The 22,638-nt window shown below is 35.8% G+C and overlaps 1 protein-coding gene across 7 annotated transcripts in view; it reads right to left on the bottom strand.

The window, feature by feature from the left end:
- The window catches only part of ZFAND4 (zinc finger AN1-type containing 4), a 72,102-nt gene that overhangs the window by 15,012 nt on the left and 34,452 nt on the right, over window positions 1–22,638 (bottom strand). For 5 of the 7 annotated variants that reach the window (XR_004266160.1, XM_032271639.1, XM_032271640.1 and 2 more), the window contains 4 exons: window positions 18,728–18,803; window positions 17,713–17,780; window positions 14,385–14,571; window positions 8,296–8,443 (listed from right to left, as the gene is read on the bottom strand). Coding sequence is in view for 6 of the 7 variants with exons in the window: in XM_032271639.1 (XP_032127530.1) it covers window positions 8,296–8,443; window positions 14,385–14,571; window positions 17,713–17,780; window positions 18,728–18,803 (479 nt within the window). In the remaining variant the exon portion in view is untranslated. The remainder of the gene's footprint in view (window positions 1–8,295; window positions 8,444–14,384; window positions 14,572–17,712; window positions 17,781–18,727; window positions 18,804–22,638) is intronic. The other 2 variants (XM_032271642.1, XM_032271643.1) reach the window with 1 other exon arrangement.

Raw genomic sequence — 22,638 nt, 5'->3', positions numbered from 1 at the left:
AAAAAAAAAAAAAAAAAAAATCAAATCATTTACAGAGAAAAGAAAGATTCGTAACTGGATTTCTCAATGGCAATATAAATAGCAAAACAACAGCAGAACAACATTTTAAACAAACTCAAGGAAAAAAAAAATGAGAACCAAGCATTTTATATCCAAGCAAGTCATCATGTAAGTGTTAAGGCTAGTTTCTAGCATTAAAAAAAAAAAAATGAGGCGAGGCGTGGTGGTTCACCCCTGTAATCCCAGGATTTTGGGAGTCTGAGGTGGGCAGATCACGAGGTCAGGAGATTGAGACCATCCTGGCTAACATGGTGAAACTGAGTCTCTACTGAAAATACAAAAAATTAGCCGGGCGTGGTGGCACGTGCCTGTAGTCTCAGCTACTCAGGAGGCTCAGACAGAATAATCACTTGAACCCAGGAAGAGGGAGGTTGCAGTGAGCCAAGATCATGCCACTAAACTCCAGCCTAGATGACAGAGCAAGACTTCATCTCAAAAAGAAAAGATGAATATTAAATACACACTTACACATTCATATATACAGATATGCACAAAAGAAAGCAGACCATAGAGAAGGAAACTGTAAATATAACAAAATAATAAGACATTTAAGACCAAATATGAAGTCATACCAATAAATACAAATGTGATTAAGTTACCTGTTTTTAAATATTTCAAACTGACTCACAAAACAAAACCAACTCTATACTATATATAAAGGAAATAGGTAAAACAAAATAACTTAAAAGTTAATAAATAGAGGCATAGGAAAAGGTATACCAAGCAAATGAAACAAAAAAGATATCAGTAGATATGGGCCTGGGGGAGGGGGAAGGCTGGAAAAAATAAAAAATAAAAAAATAAAAAGGTATGGGCCTGATATCAGGCGAGGAAAATTCAAGGAGAAAGTCAGTGGATGCAACAGAGATGAAACATTTCATTATTACTATTTATTTATTTTTTTGGAGACGGAGTCTCGCTCTGTCATCCAGGCTGGAGTGCAGTGACTCAATCTTGGCTCAGTGCAACCTCTGCCTCCTGGGTTCAAACAATTCTCTGCCTCAGCCTCCCAAGAAACTGGGATTACAGGCGCCTGCCACCATGCTCAGCTAAATTTTTTTTTGTATTTTTAGTAGAGACGGGGGTTTCACCATCTTGGTCAGGGTGGGCTTGAACTCCTGACCTCATCATCCACCCTCCTTAGCCTCCCAAAATGCTGGGATTACAGGTATGAGCCACCAAGCCCGACTGAAACATTTCATTACTTTCGTAACTAGAAACACAGTAAAAATGTAAGTTATTAATATTTATGTACCAAATTACACAACCACCACCTTCTTACAGCAAAAAGTATGGGAAATAAAAGGAGAAATACACAAAAACCTATGAATAATAGACCTTCACCTATTACTGTTCTCATTCTAAGACAAATCAAGTTGACAAAAAAATAATCAATAAGGTCCATCTAGCAAACTTTTACCTTTATGATAAAGAATAAACTATCTTCTGAGTATATATCCATGAGAAGTGCTATTAGATTCCAAAGAATAAAATGCTATAAAGTAGAAATACAAACAACATCCTCGGAGTTCCATGCAATAAAACTAAAAATTAAAAACAATGAAAAATCAAGCCCAGTATGGTGGTACACGCATAGTCCCAGCTACATGGGAGGCTAACATGGGAGGATTCCTTGATCCCAGGAATTCAGGGCCACCCTGGGTAACACGAGATTCATACCTCTAAAAAGAAGAAAAGAAAAAAACGCCTGGGCGCAGTGGCTCACACCTGTAATTCCAGCACTTTGGGAGGCTGAGGCCGACGGATTGTGACGTCAGGAGTTTGAGATCAGCCTGATCAATATGGTGAAACCCCATCTCTACTAAAAATACAAAAATTAGCCACACGCAATGGCATGTGCCTGTAGCCCCAGCTGCTACTGAGCAGGCTGAGGGCAGGAGAACTGCTTGAACACAGGAGGTGGAGGTTGCAGTGAGCCAAGATTTCACCAGTGCACTCTAGCCTGAGCGACAGTGAGACTCAGTCAAAAAAAAAAAAAAAAAAGCCTCTACCACCAGAAAATTTTCAAAATATGTATATTAAACTACTCTTGGACTAATGAGGAAATACCAACTAAAATTGCTAATTTTCTTTAAAAAAAAAAAAAAGAAAAAGAAACTACTACAAATTAACATTATGTGCCTTCTGATGTGTTGCACTGAGAAGAAAAAATAATCTGTGTAGTATTCCTACCAAATATATTCGACCTCCATCTAATCATAATGAAATAGCCAAATCTCCAAATTGAGGAATATTTTACAGAACAAGTGACTTACATTCTTCAAAAATATTTTACATGAATGTCCAAATGAAGCTTAGAAACAGTTTTGTATAAAAGGAGACTATGAAAACATTACAACTAAATGCAATGCATTGTTTTTGATGGGATGCCAGATGAAAAGCAATATAAAATGCTATTAAGCACATTATTAAGACCTCGGAAATATGAATGTAGATGACACAATGTGTATCAACCATAAATGAGTGTGGTAACTGTATCATCATCATGTAAAAGGCAGCCCTTATTCTTAGGAGATACATGTGAGATGAAGTATTTAGCGAAAGTGTCCTGATATCTCTCTCCCAAATGGATCAGCTAAAAAAAAAAAAAAAAAAATGCAAACAGAAAGCAAATATGGGAAAATATTAACTGATGAATCTAGTTGTAACATTTCTAAAGAATTAAACATTTCTCAAAATTAACAAGGTAAAATAAGTTTTCAGGCAAAAGCTGAGAAAATTTATTATCAGGAGCCCTAAATGAAAAGAAATACTAGTACTAGAAGTCCTAGCTGGATAAATCAGATAAGAGAAAGAAAGAAAGGGCCGGGCGCAGTGGCTCACACCTGTAATCCCAACACTTTGGGAGGCCGAGGCAGGCGGATCACCTGAGGTCAGGAGTTCGAGACCAGCCTGACAAACATGGAGAAACCCCATCTCTAGTAAAAAATACAAAATTAGCCGGACGTAGTGGTGGATGCCTGTAATTCCAGCTACTCAAGTGGCTGAGACAGAAGGATCTTTTGAATGCAGGAGGCAGACGTTGCGGTGAGCTGAGATCGTGACATTGTACTCCAGCCAGGGCAACAAGAACAAAACTCCGTCTCAAAAAAAAAAAAGAAAGAAAAAAGAAAGAAAGGGCATGCAAATTGAAAAGAAAGAAGTAAATTATTCTTGTTTACAGATAATATGATCTTGTATTTGGAAAAACCTAAAGACTCCAATCAAAAGACTATTAGAACTGATAAACACATTCAGTAAAGTTGCAGACACAAAATTAACATATAAAAGACAGTAGCATTTCTATATGCCAACAGTGAATAATCTTAAAAAATCAAGAAAGTAATCCCATTTACAATAGCTACAAATAAAATAAAATAAAATAAAATAAAATACCTAGGAATAAACTTAACTAAATAAGTGAAAGATCTCTATAATGAAAACTATAAAACATTAGAGGACACAAAAAAATGGAAAAATACTCCATGTTCATGAGTCAGAAGAAATAATATTGTTAAAATGTCCATACTGCCCAAAGCAATCTACCAATTCAATGTAATCTCTACCAAAATACCAATGGCATTTTTCACAGAAACAGAAAAAAAAATGCTAAAATTTACAGGGAACCACAAAAGACACAATAGTCAAAGCCATTCTAAGTAAAGAAGAACAAAACTGGAGGAATCACAATTACCTGACTTTAAATTATACCACAGAGCTATAGTAACCAAAACAGCAAGGTACTGACATGAACACAGATGCACAACCAATGGAACAGAGTAGAGAACCCAGAAACAAGTCCATAGACACACAGTGAACTTATTTTTGATAAATGCCAAGAACATACACTGGGGAAAGGATAGTCTCTTTAATAAATGATGCTGGGAAAACTGGATCCATGTACATAAGAATGAAACTAGACCCCTTATCTTTCACGATATACAGAAATAAAATCTAAATGAATTAGACTTTAAGATCTGAAACTATGAAATTACTAAAAGAAAACATTGAAAGTAGAGTCTCAAATTGATATTTGTACACTCATGTTCACAGACCGTTATTCACAATAGCCAAAAGATGGAGGCAATCCAAGTGTCCATTGAAGAATGGATGGATTAAAAAAATGTGGTATACAGCCATACAATGAAATATTTTCCAGTCTTAAAAATGAAATTCTGACACATTATGACAACTTTACAAGATAAAAAACTTCTGGAGATTGGTTGCACAACAATGTGTTATATACTTAACATTACTGAAATGTTTGTACATTTAAGATGATTAAGATAACTTTATATTATATGTATTTTACCACAATTACAATTAAAATTTTTAAAATGTTAATGGCAGAATTTAGATATTAGATAAATAAGTGTTCATGGTAAAATTCTTCCAAGTTTACTGTATACTGGAAAAGAAAGAAAAATTATGTATCAAAATTTCTCTCATGAACAAAATCCTAATGCAAAAATCCTAAATAAAATACTGGTAATTTAAATCTAAAGAAATGAAAAGGAAAATACATCACAACCAAGAATTGTTTCATTCTGGGCCAGGCGAGGTGGCTCATGCCTGTAATCTCAGCACTGTGGGAGGCTGAGGCGGGCAGATCAACTGAGGTCAGGAGTTTGAGACCAGCCTGACCAACATTGAGAAACCTCTTCTCTACCAAAAATATAAAATTAGCCAGGTGTGGTGGCATGTGCCTTTAATCCCAGCTACTCGGGAGGCTGAGGCAGGAAACTCAATTAAACCCAGGAGGTGGAGGTTGTAGTAAGCAGAGATAGCGCCATTGCACTCCAGCCCGGGCAACAAGAAGGAAACTCCATCTCAAGCAAACAAAAAAAGAATGGTTCATTTTAAGAATGCAAGAATAATTTCACATTTAAAAAAAAATCAATTCATCACAATATCAGAATATTTTTATTCAGTATAAAATACTTATTACTCTTTGGACTTCTTGACCATCAATTACTTAGCAGTGTATTATTTTCAAATATCAGAAGATTTCCCATATATCTATTACGTATTTCTAATTTTATTCCATTGTAATCAGAGAGCATTTTTGTACTCTTTGGAATCTTTTAAAATTTAAACCTGGTCCGAGTGCATACCAGTAATCCCAGCACTTTGGGAGGCCAAAGTAGGCAGACTGCTTGAGGTCAGAAGTTCAAGACCAACCTGTCCAACATGGTGAAACCTCATCTCTACTAAAACTACAAAAAATTAGCTGGGCATGGTTGCATGCACTTGTAGCCCCAGCTACTTGGCAGGCTGAGAGGCAAGAAAATCGCTGAACCTAGGAGGCGGAGGTTGTAGTGAGCCAAGATTGTGACACTGAACTTCAGCCTGGGGGACACAGCAAGACTCTTTCTCAAAAAAAAAAAACAACAAAAAACTGAACCTGTTTTATGGCACATAATATGGTTTACCCTGGTAAATGTTCTACATGCATTTAAAAAGAAATGTGTACTCTGCTGTTGTTGGGTAGAGCATACTGTAAATGTCAGTTGGGTCAAGTAGGTTGATAGCATTCAAGTCTCCTAAATCCTTCACTGACTTTCTATCTGTTCCATCGATTTTTGAGAGTGGAGATGTAGAAATCTTTGAACAAAAGTATTTGTCTATTTCTTTGTAGTTTTTGCTTCATGTATTTTGAAGTTCTATTATTAGGTGCATAAACATTTAGGATTGTGGGGAAAGGATTTTTTTTTAATAGAGCTAGGTCAATTGTTCTCCATATGAAAAAAAAAAATCTTTATCCCAGTTTACATTATATCAAAAAAATTTCAGCTGGGCGAGGTGGCTCATGCCTGTAATCCTAACACTTTGGGAGGCCCAGGTGGGGGGATCACCTGAGGTCAGGAGTTTCAGACTAGTCTGGCTAATATGGCGAAACCCCAACTCTACTAAAAATATAAAAATTAGCCAGGCATGGTGGCACATGGGAGGCTGAGGCAGGAGAGCTACTCGGGAGGCTGAGGCAGGAGAATCGCTTGACACAGGGAGGTAGTGTCTGCAGTGGACCAAGATCATGCCATTCATTGCACTCCAGCCTGGGCAACGGAGCAAGACTCTGTCTCAAAAAAAAAAAAAAAAAAAAAAAAAAATTCAGATAGTCTAAATCTAAGTGAGTGAGAAACAATCATAAGGCTTTAAGACCTGTGGTAGGAAAATATTTTATCAAAAGGTTATCAAAAATGATAATCATAAAAGCAAAATTGATGAATTAGAATACAGTTAAAAACATTCATCAAAAGAATAAGAAAGTAAAAGAACAAGCCACCATAAAGTGCTAGAAATATCTGTAACCCATACCTCTGATAAAGGACTTGTATCCATAGTATACAAAAATGTCTACAAATCAATGAGCAAAAGGCAGAGAGCTCAGTTAAAAAATAAGCAGAAGACTTGAACAGGCACTTCAAAAAAAAGAGTATCTCAATGACCAATAATTATATGAAAAGCCAATATTACTCCTCATTAGAGAAATATAAATGAAAACCATTTACACAGTCACCAGAATAGTTAAAATAAAAAGACTGACAATATTAAGTGTTGGCAAAAATGTAGCATTAACTAGAACTCTCACATTGCTGATAAGCATGTAAATTGGTTCAAATGCTTGGCAAAATTGTTTGGCATAATAAAGTTAAACATATATCTTCCCTCTGACTCTGAAAGTTCATTGCTAGGTATGTGCTCCAAAGAAACAAATGTATATATCTACTAAAGAAAGTAGGAATATTCAAAACAGGCTTATTGATAAAAGTCAAAAACTAGAGCCAACTCAAATGTCCCTCAAAAGGAAAAGAGAGAAGCAAATTGAGGTAAATCAATCACACAGTAGAATAGTATGCAACAATAAAAAATAATTAATTGGCACATGCAACCACATGAATGAATCAAATAAATATTATGTAGAACAAGAGAAACCACACCATATTCTCTATGATTCCATTTATATAAATTTCAAGAATAGGAAAAACATATTTATGGTAATAGATGTAAAAACAGTAATTATTTCTGAGAGCAAGAAAACTTAAGAATTAACTGGGAAATATTATGAGGGAACATTCTGGAGTATAAGGTCCTATTTTAATTTGGGTTGTATATACATGAGTGTATAGAAATGTAAAACTTCCTCAAGTGGTATATTAAAGATTTTTAAATTTTATTATATATGAAAAGGAGGAGAGCCATTAATAGAGTAAAAAGGAAAACAATAAAATGCTAATAGGAAACAAAGGACATATCTAGAATACACATAAAACTCTAGAAAAAAAAAAAACCCTAACAAAAAACATACAACCCAATAGAAAAATGGGCAAAATATAGGTGTTTTATTAAAAAACATATCCAGGCTGGGCACGGTGGCTCATGCCTAATCCCAGCACTTTGGGAGGCCAAGGCGGGCAGATCACAAGGTCAGAAGTTCAACACCAGCCTGGCCAACATGGTGAAACCTTGTCTCTACTAAAAACAAAAATTAGCCGGGCATGTGGCAGGTACCTGTAATCCCAGCTAGTCGGAAGGCTGAGGCAGGAGAATTGCTTGACCTGGGAGGTGGAGGTTGAGGTGAGTCAAGATTGCGCTGTTGCACTCCAGCCTGGGCAACAAGAGCAAAACTCTGTCTCAGAAAAACAAAAACAAAAACAAAAACAAAATTATATCCAAATGTCCAATAAACATATGAAAGGTGCTCAACTTTCTGGGTCATCAGAGAAATGCAAATTAAAACCACAATATAATGCCACTACAAACAAAGTAGAATTACAAAAATTACAAAGGACAATGCAAAATACTGGTGAGAATATGGAAAAAAAGGCAACTCTCATTCACTGTTGTAAAGAATGTAAATTAGTTCAATCACTTTGGAAAACTGACAACATCTACTAAATAGTAAATATCGTTATCCATAATAAATAAATATTAACATATTTTAAAAAGTAATTATTGCAAGATTAAGATTAAACTCTCTTTTTTTAATCCTTCTTAGGCCCAGAACGATCTTTAAAATGATGAATTATGTTAAATGCATTATAATCCCTCCAGGTGTGCTTCTAATCTAAAAAAATTAATTTATCCCTTTTAGAAGTTTAATAAATAACTGAGGCCAGAAACTTGAAATGAATAATACTTTATAATTTTTTCACAATGACCAACAGACCTCATCGCTGAGAGCCCTGCAGGGGTAAGCTAGAGATAAGCCTGGCCAAATGCCAACAGCTTCACCTTTTTGTTGAGATTCATGTTCTTCATCTTAGCCTTCAGCAGCTTCATCTTATTCATAGTTATTGAATTTTCAATTATCTGTTGCCCAGAAGGAGAAGACTCAGTTTCTTCATCCTCATCTGTATACAAATTATACATAGAACCACCACTGCAAAGAAAACAGTAACTACTTGAAATTTGTTTGATATCTGCTCAGTGTCTAAAAATGCTCTATATTAAACAGCAATCTATAGATGTTACTAACGACAAAACACTACATCCATTTTGTCAATGTCAATGTAAGGAAAATATATTTCAAAGAATATACTTCTTAAGAGAAAAAATGAAATGGGAATAAATATTATGATCTAGCATTACTGAAAATCTACTATAGCTGAACTTCTCTGAATTCAGTATATGATAAATGAAGATGTTTTGGCACCTGCCATATCATTCCCAAAGAGGCAAAATCCATTTCCATGAGAATGTCTGATTTCATTTTGCCAGCCAAAGCTGATCATTGTGCAAACCAGACAACAAGCTAATGAGATTTCCGTGAATCAGAATTTTTAAAAAATTGGCACAGAAGAGAAGTACAGATTTTTAGTCATCCTGAGGGGATTCTAACTAAAAAGAAAATCATACACAGGTGTCATCAGAACATTTTGTATCTTAAAGAGCAAAAATGAATTTTTTTAAGTACAGATAACTTAAAATTTGTCTAAGTGTATTTGAAAATGTAAAAACCTAGAATAGCATAGATTTTAACAAGAAAAAAGATAGTCTAGTCATGATACAAACTATTAAACACGTTAAACTTTTCAATTACTGATCAACCACAGTGACATTATTTATATTTCAATGTAATTATATTTGGAGCCCTTCTTCTTTGATTGCATAATATAATGGCTTATTACACTATCCTCATATTTATACTTACATGTTTGTTTTCCCCCTTATCCCCCATATGTAAGCAAGTTGAAAGCAGATATTAGACTTTATCTTCTTAGTCTGCACCAGGCACAGTGCTTGACACATAGCCAATAAATGTTTGATGAACTGAACACAAAGATTTTGAAATTCCATTTATCTTTTCTATAACGGGAAAATTAGAATGGCAAGGATTTGATAAAACACAAGCTCAGCATATTTGGAGAATGATTAAAACTTTAAAGCAGAATAAGAATACATATTAGTTTCTATGCAGATTTACTTATAGGAAAAGTAATCTATGCTATGGAAGTATGAGGGTTAATAAAATTTCCTATTTTTATGGTTGTAAGAAATGGTAATAACTTAGGATAGCCTTAATAGGGAATATTCCTTAATGTTTCTGAAGCACATACTATCACCACACAAGGGCAAAAAAGAGAGTAGACAGCCCCATTCCTAAATTTTATATAGTGCAACACGAAATGTTCTGAAACTGTGAGTTAATTACACGAACTACATGCATGGGTATCAGAAGGAAGAATGTAGGACTGGTCTCCACAACCAGTTCAGTCTGTGATGCTTGACTTGTGACAGCCACAGTTACCTACTACAGTATGGCTACCACAGTATGATAACTGACAATGACATAAATCTTCTTGCACCCTCCCTTTTCAGGTATTGTATAGTTGGCCTCGAGACAAAAGCCTTCACACACTAGAAGTTCTGGCACTCACTTGAGTGCACAAGCATGATGTGGTAAGGCCTGTCATTTGGTGCCTTACTGCATTATGCTATGAGTAGTAGCAGGAAGAATCAGCTTAGGAACCAGATAGGGGATTTGAATCCTAAGTCTGCTGTCTACTAGCTTTTTTAGTCTTGGGCCAAATCACTTAACCTCTCTTACCTGGAGTTTCTTCATTAATAAAATCAGCTATAATATCTACCTTATGTAGTTTTGTGAGAATTAGGAATAAAGTGTAAGAAGTGCCTGGCAGAGCAGGCATTCAGTAAATGGCAGGCAGTGTTATTACTTCAGTGTTGTACTCTCCTGCCTCAGCCTCTTGAGTAGCTGGGACTACAGGTGTGTACCACCACACCTGGTTAATTTTTGTATTTTTAGTAGAGATGGGGTTTCCCATGTTAGCCAGGATGGTCTTGATCTCTTGATCTTGTGATCCAGCCACTTCAGTCTCCCAAAGTGCTGGGATTACAGGCTTGAGCCACCGTGCCTGGCTCACAGCAGAATTTCTTTACAAAAATTAAAAATAAAAATGAAGCCATAACCAAAAAGTTTCCAGATGTTTATATCTGCTAACCAATCAAGGAAGGCTGTTTATCAATAGTGAATTAGTTCACTATTGATCATAGCAGTTAAGGAAGTATATCCTGAGAAAATAAACTTGTTTAAAGATTACTTTTCCAGCAGGAACAATTTCTCAAAAAGTTGACAGCATTGGAAGCAATATCAACAGTTGATTAAAAAATAAGGCAAATGGGCCAGGTGTGGTGGCTCACACCTGTAATTGCAGCACTTTGGGAGGCTGAGGTGGGCGGATCGTGAGGTCAGGAGTTTGAGACCAGCCTGACCAATATGGTACAACTCCATCTCTACTTAAAACACAAAAACATTAGCTGAGCATGGTGGCGCGTGCCTGTAATCCCAGCTACTCAGGAGGCTGAGGCAAGAGAATCACTTGAATTTAGGAGGCAGAGGTTGCAGTGAGCCAAGATCACATCACTGCACTCTAGCTTGAGGGACAGAGCAAGACTCCATCTCAAATAAATAAATAAATAAATAAATAAATAAATAAATAAGCAAGCCAAACGATTGAGTCATTTTCCTTGTTTTTTGATGAATTGACATATATTACCCATATTGCTCTGTGTTGCTGTTTATTGCTGGTGTCAATACCAAGTTTGAAATGACTGAAGAGTTGGTCCCTATGAACAGGCTGCATGAAACTATTACAGGTGAGAATATTTTCAAAGAAGTTGCTAAACACTAATTTAGTACAAGTTTAAGTGAACTCCGCTATAACTGATGGGGTGATGTATGGAACAGAAAAAAACTTAACTGGACAAATTTATAGAGTTAGTGAACTTGTAAGGTTTTTTTTTTTTTTTTTGTCTTTTTGGGTCTCAGTCTGTCACCCAGGCTGGAATGCAGTGGCATGATCTCAGCTCACTGCAACCTCCCACCTCCTGGGCTCAAGCAATCCTCCCACCACAGACTCCAAGGTAGCCTGGGACTACAGGTGTGCGCCACGAGGCCTGGCTAATTTTTTTTTGAGATGGGGTTTCATTTTCTTGTCTGGGCTGGTCTCGAACTCCTGGATTCAAGAGATTTGCCCACCTTCCAAAGTGCTGGGACTACAGGTGTGAGCCACCACGCCCCCCTAAACATGTAAGGTCTTTAAAGTCTACAGTTATTCATTGTATTATTCATCAGCAGGATTTTGTGGTAAATGTTTGAATCTATCCTGTGTTATTAAACCAGTGGTGTTAGTGTGTAAACTTATTTCAGTATCTATCTGATGATGGATACATTTGGTGGCTTACTGGCAATAAAGTTGTATTATTTTTTTTTAGCTCAGGAACTCTGAATGAGAAGAACTGGCCTTAACTGCTATTATCAAACACTTTTTAAATCTTTTAATTGCATTTGGAAATTAGTGTTTATGGTGGACTTGATAATGTTTTGTAATGAATTTAACCTAAAATTACAAAATAAAACAATGCTTATATGTGAAACATATACTGCAATAATGTCATTTTAACAACAACTAGTGTTTGAATTGCATGTAGTAGCAAGCTGCAATCGTTCTCATGCTTTCCAAAGTTGAAATGACATGACATCTCAAAGTTTTTCAAAGGTAAAATACATAAAACTCATTAGAGATCAGCATCAACAAGTCAACTTTTGCAGTTGACCTTGCAAATTTGATGGGCAACATTCACTTTCAATCTCAATTAGGTAAAACATTATTCCCATAGAAAAGAATTCCATTCTTCTCTGGAATCTGTGGTACAAACAGAAGAAAATTACCCAACTATTAAGTCTATATTTTGAACTTTGTTAGTAAAAGTTTTGTGGAAATTTGTTCTCTCTCTTGTTATACAAGTACCTATTTAATATCCTTGATACTGTGTCTTGGCCTGAAAATCCTAAAATAGTTACTATCTGCACACCTTTACAGAATAAGTTTGCTACCCTTGTTGTAGACTAGGAAAGCCTCTTCTTGAAGAGGAAAGATAAATGCCCTTTGTGGTATGATTAGATCGCTTTCTACTCCTCTTTCTCATTCATTTATCCCTTTCCTTGTCCAATTATTGTAGATGAATAGAAAGGAAGAAAAAAATAAATTATCTTGTGATGAACAATTAGACAGTTCTAATGAAATTCCATGATGACATTTGGGCTGAGTCATAAACACAAATAGAAGTTGGCTGGGGAGAACTGGAGTAAGAGGAGAAAACGACATTTCAAGCAAAGGGGAAAAGGTGTGTAAAAACACGGCATAATGAAAAGACCTGGAAAACTACGGTGACAGGTTGTCAAACGACTCATATGCTAAGCTGGGGAGCTTGGGTTTCCTTTAGGAAAAGGGAGCCAAAAGAGGGTGTACTAAGAAAGAAAACTAACAGTGAGCCAGCACGTGGCAAAGCTGGTATGAAGACGTTCTATTAATGGTCTAAGGCTGTAACACTCACTGGTACCTCCTCTTTTTCTTGCCCATGGTTTATGTCAAGTATATAGTGCTAACCAGATGTTGACATATTAAAGATAACAGGTTAACACCCATGTGTCACAGTCTGTTCTCTGTGGCCACAAAAACTGAGTCTAATCTTTCTTCCACATAACACTCTGTGGTAGGCAGAATCCTAGGGAAATCTCTCTGATTCCTGACCCCTGGTGTTCACATCACATATGATTTCCTACCCTTGAGTGTGGGCATGATGAATGTCTTGCTTCTAGCCAACTGAATATGGCAAAGGTAAAGGACTGTTGCAGATGTAATTTAGGCCCCAAATCAGTCAGTTTTGAGTTCATCAAAATGGAGCTGAGGGCAGCCTCTAGCTAATAGCCTGCAAAAAACCAGGCACTCCATCATATAACTGAAAGGACATGAATTATGGCAGCAATATGAGTGGTCTTGAAAGTAGATTCTCCTCCCCAGTCAAGCCTCCTGATAAGAGACTTGCTGAAACCTTGATTCCAGGCTTGTGGGACTCAGAACATACCAATGCTGTGCCTGGACTCCTGACCCACAGAAACTGTTCTCCAAACTACAAGCTGTTTTTAATTTGAATGATTTTACCACTACCTTTTTATTTTGCAGGACTTGTGACACCTTCCCTTCCTTTGTCTGCTTGGCAAACTCCACTCCCCTTTTAAGGTCACTTCTTCTCAGAGGTTGTGTCTAACTCTCTACCTTTCAAGCATAATAAAGGCCCTCTCATCTATTTTCCTAGAGATCTTGGTACCTTTTTATAACATCACCAACATTATATCACAGATACTCTTTATAGCAGACTGTATGCTCCATGAAGGTAGGAACAATCATCTTTACAACATCAGTGCCTTGCTCAATGAATGGCCATAAAAGTTCAGTGAATGCTTAATAACTTGAAGTGAAAAGAGATTAACAATCATAGCAACTCAGAATGCACAGCAACTGAGAGGTTGCCTTGTCCAATTCTCTAATTTTTCTATTGCTTAGCTAAATATCTGTAGGATTTTTCCTTCTGATTTTAGAATATTAACAATTTCTCTCCCTTTTATAGAGTAGGAAAACGAGACTAGAGAAGTAGAGATTTATCTGTCTTTAAATAGCAGTGTTAAATTTGAAAAAAGGTATCAACTTTAGGCTTAACCCTATTATATTAAGGTTGTATAACACACTATTATGACAGGATTCAATAATGTATTAGGCATCTTCGAGTTTCATAGAATAACAGAATCAAATCTTTTTATGAAAACGTTCCACTCTGTAAAGAAATCTCAGTTTTATCATATCAATCAAATGATGGACAATTTCAGACTTTACATATTGGGGTCTGGGGTAGGAATGAGATTCATGACATTTGTTAATATATATAGATTTTTTGACAACACAAGGTACATCATATGATGTTTTCCTTTTCTCAGTAAGACATGCAAATGAAAACCTATTTACCTTAAAGATTCAGATAATGGTGTTAAAGTGCCATCTCCCCTATCTACTACGCGAAAGAAATTCAACTGATCTCCTTCTCGGTATACCAAAAATGTAACTTGCTTGTTGCAGGAGGTCTTCTCCCAGACCTCATCTCGACTGGAATCCAAGTACTCTGCCATCTCCCTAAGTGGATCTTCTGTGGGAACTACAAATGGAAAAGTGATAAATAAGCCTTCAATTTGGATCAAGTTTTATGCATCTTGGTACAGTGACAGGATATAATGTACTGAATTTGAACAATAACCCTGTGCATATAATATAAACATGATATTCTTCAAATAAGTTTCTGATCTTTCTAGAGTTAATATAGCAATCCCTATGTTGTGTCAATAAGAAACAAAATGCATGATTATGTTGCTATGTTCAAAAACAGGGCTAAACTAAAACATGAGGTTTTTTTCCTATGCTATTAGAGTCTGTATTTTTTCCATATGCCACTAGAGTCTGTATATTTCCTGATTCTATGACATTTCTATCAATTTTTTCACTATATATACTTTCTGCTCCCTATATCTTCAAATATTGGTTCCAACAATAATTAAAACCAACACAAATCCTACTTACTTTAAAGTACACGCACACACACACACAAACATACAATCAGGAGACATACCTAAGAAATTAGAAGTAAGCAGACCTATCTTTTTCTTTCTGGTTTTATATAAAGGCTGATTCTTTGATCTGTTCCTTGACATGAAGTCAAATAATTAAAAGTTCATAATAACTTAGAATGTGAGGGAGTCACTCAATGTACTAAAACTGCAACAGTTCCAGGAAAAAAAAAGTTCTCTTGTAAAGACATTCTCATCATACTGTAGAAACATTTGTTTTCTCCTAAAAGAGGCCATAATTTCCCAAGCTGCATAACTTTCATTTTATTTTTATTTTTTTACCTTCTGGCCATGAGTGACAGTCTTTCATTTATTTACTAACAGAATTGTGGTGCTCTACAACCTTTAAAAAGAAGTTGCAGCAATAGGAAAATATTGAACTTGGGAAGCAATAAGGTAAAAACATCAAAGATGTTTCCATAGCCTAAATTCAATTACATTATCACTAACATAAAAATCTTATAATATGATTTAGCTTACTTTATGAAAATAGTTATTTGGATGTTTTTGATTTACTTTCATAGGCCCAAAATGTATACATATTAAAAGACACTTTTCAAACAAGTTCTTGCCCTTTGTAAGTTAATGCTCCACTTTTCATATTACATTAAAAGATAAAAATTTGGATCACAGGGCAGATCTTTGGGAAAGAAAAATAACAAAACAAAACAAAAAAGAAAAAAAAATTATGCCTCTTTTTTTATATATTGCTATAGTCATTACCACAGTCACATGAAAGCCTTTCTTAAACCAGCATAGGATGCCTTACTCAGGCAGGTGTACCTGTGTCTTCTCATAACAGAAAAATCGTTCAGATTTTATCAGCTATGAAATAATACATATGAAGTTTTATATGCATTGGACACAATGCAAAGGACAAAATTTAGTTTTAGAAAAGAGACTAATTTTAATCTTTCTATGCTGCTTTGATAACAATTATTTCAAAAACAATTTTTACTTTTATTTTATTTTATTTTTTTTTGAGACAGAGTCTCACTCTATCGCCCAGGCTGGAGTGCAGTGGTACAATCTCCGCTCACTGCAACCTCTGTCTCCCAGGTTCAAGGAATTCTCATGCCTCAGCCTCCTGAGTAGCCTGCCACCATGCCCAGCTAATTTTTATATTTTTAGTAGCTATGGGGTTTCACCATGTTGGCCAAGCTGGTCTCAAACTCTTGGCCTCAAACCCAGCACCTATAATCCTAGCAACTCAAGATGCTGAGGCAGGAGATCGCTTGAACCCGGGTGGCAGAGGTTTCAATGAGCCAAGATCATGCCACTGCACTTCAGTCTGGGTGAAGGAGCAAGACTGCAACTCAAAAAAAAAAAAAAAAAAGGAAAAGAAAAAATAATTTTTGTACTAATAGAAAAAGTAGATGCTCTGATTAAACACTTTGGTTTAAAGCTGTACTACACACAACCAACTTTCAAAAATATAATACATAGAATTCACATGGCATTAAACACTATATAATTTTATCTTAACATAGTGGCTCAGTAAACATAGGGTTCTTGTGCTATTCTCAGAGTTATTACTATAAATATCATCTATGTCACACAGGACAATTACATAAATCCAATTAATTAAAAGACTCTGATATCAGGAGTGCTAAAAGGCTCTAATATTATTAACTTTTTTTCTCTAACCTATAAAAGGCAGTTCAATAGCCAAAGTAGCGTATCTCATTAAATCTTCTTGAGGTAGCTAAGAAAAAGATGGCAATAATCCTATTTTCTAATCAAAATTATGAAACATAGGGATATAATTTGACACGTGGAAGCACGCCAGGAATAGAAGCAATACTTATCCTTTGGTTTTCTGGCTAGTGAAGGATCAAATAAATCTGAAGGCCTTCCTCAAAATGAGGTCCACAGAAGAGGACACTCTGACTAGTCCCCTTCACTTGATGGGAAATCATGTGACATAACTGAATCAGGGACCAATGTGAATACTGCTGGCTCTTCTCGTGCTTATTAAAACCTTCGCATCAATCAAGTCTCCAATAACGTCATCTTTTTCAAGGGCCTTTCCTACACTATTTTCTGCATAGCACTTATAACCATGAGGGGAGTTTTATGGACTCTTTACACATTTATTGTAGGCAGTATCGTGAAGCAGAGACTTTCTCTCCCATGTCTACTGCACTTGGAACATTGCATTTAGTAGATGTTCAATATGTATTTGTTGAATGAATGACTAGATTTCAGAACTATCTATATTCTGAGAAAGGATGTAACAGGGCATGATAACATCCATGAAACCCAGACACATCACAAACCAGGTAAACAGGCAATGTTGGAATTTTGCAAAATAATCATAATATAAGGAATTGAAGACTTAGTAGATTTTAAAAAAAACAAGACTCTTATGAAACTAAGCAATGGTAGCAGAATATTTATAGTATGTCATTCTATTTCTGTTTCCTATACTGGCAAAAGATTTATTTTTAAATCTCCCTGGATTGAATTGGGAATCTGAGATTTTTCTGAAATGTATTTTAGAGTTTCAGCCTCTACACATTTAGGTTTTAAAGAACAATGCCTAGAGAATCAAATGTGATTTTTCTAAGACCTAATAGCAGAAAGGAAACCTAAATAAAACCTGAGGCTATAAAAATGCTAACTGACATAAAGAATGTCACTGTCACATTGCTTTTATATATATATATGCCTACCTTTTCTAGTATTTATAGGTCCACCACGCATAGCCAAAACCAGCTTCAAGGTACAACCTTCTGAAATGCTGTGGACAGTTAACACAAAAATAAATCATAATCATCAAAATACATTCAGTGTTAAATATATATATAATTATGTGCTGATTTATCAGGCAGAGTGCCTTCTCTCTAAAATATAAAAAGATACAGCAATGTAAATAAATACAAAATGTTCATGTATTTGCTGGTACAAATAATAAAAAAGTAAAACAAATTTTCATAAGCCATAAATATGATGTGAAATCCAAGAATAAACATACTGGAAAAGACCTCTGTGATTATGTGTTTTAGCCTGTTCATTTCACATGTAAGGAAAAGGAGGCCCAGAGACAAAAAGAGGCTTGCCCAAGACCCAAAGTGTAGAAAATAGCCAATCTATTTAGTAAAACAGAAAATAGAAAACTAACACTCCCAGTGCCCTTACAGCTATTCCGCATTGCCTCTTATCCTTCTGTCCTTTTCTTAAGAAAATAGTGATAAATTATGTGAAAGAGGGGAGAAATAAGAAAGACAAAGTGTCAGAAAGTATGTTGATAGTCGCTGGTGCACAGAACATTGCTTAGTAACAAAATGAGGGCTTAAGGAGAGAGGAAAGACTTTGTGAAGAACAATTCTCTCTTACACAAAACTCGTAAAAACAGAAAGAAAAGGAACATGGCCAGGAGGGAATTGTTCAATATTCGAAGAAAGGAGCAAAGTAGGCAAGAAGATAATAGGAAGATTTCAAAAGGCAGAAGATAAACAGCCTGGCATGAAAAATGAAAAGGTAAAACAAATGTATCAGAGGATGAAGGTTAAGTAGTATAGGGTACCAAACTAATGCATCTAAAGTTCAGGGTGTATAATGAAATCTAGGAATCTGAACTACTCAGAAGAAAAAGAGACATGATCTAAGAGTTCAAAAGAAAAACATTAGCATATGGAGTCATAATACTAAGTGCCTACAAAATAGCCAATATGCAATTACACTCACTTGTAATCATTCAAGCAATAATCATCTTCAAGTTCCATGTTATTCCAAATTAAGTGTTGTTGACAGATGGGAATACCTTAGGGGAAAGTTATTTTTAAAAAAGTGTTAAAGATTTCAATAGCATCTCCAAAAGAGTATGATACACAAATCTATTTCATTAATGAACTAAGAGTACTAATAAATTAAACATTCTTCTAAATTGAATGCTAGGTGCTTAGCTAAAATTTACAGAATCATAGGTAGAAGGCATGCCTAAAAGGAGACATAGTCCAATCCATTCACTTTAGAAAAGAACAAGATGTTGCAGTAACTCCTGGTCCTAAAACAAGGTATAAGATTAGGGAGCCCTTTAAAGGCAAGATATCATGCTCCTGCACAACAAAATAAACTATCAACAGATTAAACAGAAGATCTACTGAAAGGGAGAACATAATCACAAACTATGCATCTGACAAAGGTCTAATATCTACAATCTATAAAGAACTTAAACAATTCAGCAAACAAAAAACAACCCCACAAAAAAAATGGGCAAAGGACATGAACAGACACTTCTCAAAAAAAAGATACATATGTGGCCAACAAATATATTTAAAAAGCTCAACATCACTAATCATTAGAGAAATGCAAATCAAAACCACGATGAAATACAAGCTCATACCAGTCAGAATGGCTATTACTAAAAAGTAAAAAATAACAGATGTTGGCAAGGTTAAGGAGAAAAGGGAACAATAGACACTGGTGGTGGGAATGCAAATTAGTTCAGCCATTGTGGAAAGCAATGTGTAGATTTTTCAAAGAGTTTAAAACAGAACTACCGTTCAACCCAGCAATCCCACTACTAGATATATACTCAAAAGAAAATAAATTGTTCTATCAAAAGACACATGCACTAGTATGTCTCATCACAGCACTATTCACAATAGCAAAGAGATGAAATCAATCTAGATGCCCCCACAACAGTGGCCTGGACAAATAAAATGTGGTACATATATACCACAGAACCCTATGCAGCCATAAAAAGAATAAAATCATGTCCTTTGCAGCAACATAGATGCAGCTGGAGGCCATCATCCTAAGAGAACAAATGCAGGAACAGAAAACCAAATACTATGTGTTCTCAATTATAAGCAGGAGCTAAACATTGAGTGTACATGGACACAAGATGGGAACAACAGACACTGGGGACTACATGGAGAGGCAAGGGGACATGGGTTGAAAAACTACCTATCAACTATTATGCTCACATCCTGGGTGACAGGGTAATCCACACACCAAACTTCAGCGACACACAATTTACCATGTAACAAACCTGACCGTGTACCCACTGAATCTAAAATAAAAGTTGAAAAAAAAAGACATTATCAATCAGGCCTGAAGAGTTTAACATTTAAAGGGCTAAAATGGAAATCAAAAGCAAGTAGGAGTAGCTATTCTTATATCAGATAAAACAGACTTTAAAGCAACAATATTAAAAAATAAAGACAAAGAAGGTCATTATAAAATGATAAAAGGATCAATCCAACAGGAAGATATCACAATCCTAAATATATATGCACCTAACTCTTAAGCTCCCAGATTCATAAGACAATTACTACTAGACCTAAGAAAAGAGAGACAGCAACATAATAGTAGTGGGGGACTTTAACACTCCACTGACAGCACTAGACAGGTCATTACGACAGAAAGGCAACAAAGAAACTATAGACTTAAACTACGCAATAGAACAAATGGACGTAACAGATATTTACAGAACATTCTACGGAAGAAACGCAGAATATACATTCTTCTCGTTAGCATATGGAACATTCTCCAAGATAGATCATATGAGAGGCCACAAAAAAGTCTTTAAAAAATTTTAAAAATCAAAATTCCATCAAGTATCTTCTTAGACCACAGTGGAATAAAATTAGAAATCAACTCCAAAAGGGACTCCTCCAACTATACAAATACATGGAAATTAAACAATCTGCTACTGAATGATTTTTGGGTTAACAATGAAATCAAAATGGAAATTTAAAAATTCTTCCAAAGGAATAATAGCGATAAAAGTTATCTAAGCCTCTGGGATACAGCAAAAGCAGTGCTAAAGGAAAGTTTATAGTGCTAAATGCCTATATCAAAAAGTCTGAAAGATTACAAACTGACAATGTAACATCACACCTCAAGGAACTAGAGAAACAAGAACAAACTAAACCCACAGGTAGCAGAAGAAAATAAATAACAAAGATCAGAGCAGAAGTAAATCAAATTGAAACAAAAAATAGTAAAGATCAATAGACAAAAGGTTGGTTGTTGGAAAATATAAAAAAAAAATCGATAGGCCATTAGCCAGATTAATCAAGAAAAGAAGACAGAAGATGCAAATAAACTCAATTAGAAATAAAAATGGAGACATTACAACTTATACCACAGAAATATAAAAGATCATTCAAGACTACTATAAACACCTTGGTGCACACAAACTAGAAAATCTAGATGGATATATTGCTAGATGGATAAATTCCTAGAAACATATAATCCTCCTACCTTAAATCAGGAAGAAATAGAAATCCTGAACAGACTAATAACAAGCAGTGAGAATGAATCAGTAATTTTAAAATTGCCAACAACAAAAAAAGCCCAGGGCCAGATGGATTCACAGCTGAATTCTACCAGACATTCAAAGAATTGGTACTAATCCCACAGAAACGATTCCAAAAGATTGAAAAAGAGGGAATCCACCCTAACTCATTCTATGTAGCCAGAATTACCCTGAATTTAGGAAATTCCTGAAGCCAGGAAAAGTACATAACAAAAAATAAAACTACAGGCCATTATCTCTGATTAACACAAATGCAAAGCTTTCAATAAAATACCAGCAAATCAAATCTAATACACATCAAAAAAGTCATTCACCAAGATGAAGTAGTAATGGTTCAACATACATAAGTAAATAAATGTAATTCACCACATAAACAGAATTGGAAACAAAAATCATATAACTGCCTGGGCACAGTGGCTCACACCTGTAATCCCAGCACTTTGGGAGGTTGAGGCGGGCAGATGACCTGAGGTCAAGAGTTCGAGAGCAGCCTGGCCAACATTTTGAAACTAGGTCTCTACTAAAAATACAAAAATTAGCCAGGCAAGGTAGTGCATAATCCCAGCTACTTGGGAGGCTGAGGCAGGGAAATCGCTTTAACCTGGGAGGCAGAGGTTGTAGTGAGTAAGCAGAGATCATGCCACTGCACTCCAGCCTGGGCAACAGAGTGAGACTCCATCTCAAAAACAAAAAGAAGGCTGGGTGCAGTGGCTCATGCCTGTAATCCCAGCACATTGGGAAGCTGAGGTGGGCAGATCACCTGAGTTCAGGAGTTCGAAACCAGCCTGACCACCATGTAGAAACACTGTCTCTACAGAAATTAAAAAAAAAAAAAAATTAGCCAGATGTGGTGGCACATGCCTGTAATCCCAGCTACTCAGGAGGCTGAGGCAGGAGAAGTGGTTGAATCTGGGAGGCAGAGGTTGCAGTGAGCCAGGTTCACGCCATTGCATTCCAGCCTGGGCAACAAGAACGAAACTCCATCTCAAAAAAAAAAAAAAAAAAAAGATCATCTCAATAGATGCAGAAAAAGCATTTGATAAAAACCAGCATTCTGGGCGCCTGTAATCCCAGCTACTCAGGAGGCTGAGACAGGAGAATTGCCTGAACCCAGCAGGTGGAGATTATAGTGAGCTGAGATCATGCCACTGGCCACTGCACTCCAGCCTGGGTAACAGAGTGAGATCCATCTCAAAAAACAAAAACAACAACAAAAAAGGAAGAAAAAACCCCAGCATCCCTTTATGACAAAAACCCTCAACAAACTAAGCATAGAAGGAACATATCTCAACATAAAATGCAACAATAATAAAAGCCATGTATGACAAAC

Source organism: Sapajus apella, unplaced genomic scaffold, assembly GCF_009761245.1.
Source record: "Sapajus apella isolate SASKATOON/1434 unplaced genomic scaffold, GSC_monkey_1.0 scaffold243, whole genome shotgun sequence".
Taxonomy (NCBI): domain Eukaryota; kingdom Metazoa; phylum Chordata; class Mammalia; order Primates; family Cebidae; genus Sapajus; species Sapajus apella.
The sequence above is the reverse complement of the archived record's forward strand: the minus strand, read 5'-3'. Positions and strand labels throughout refer to the sequence as shown.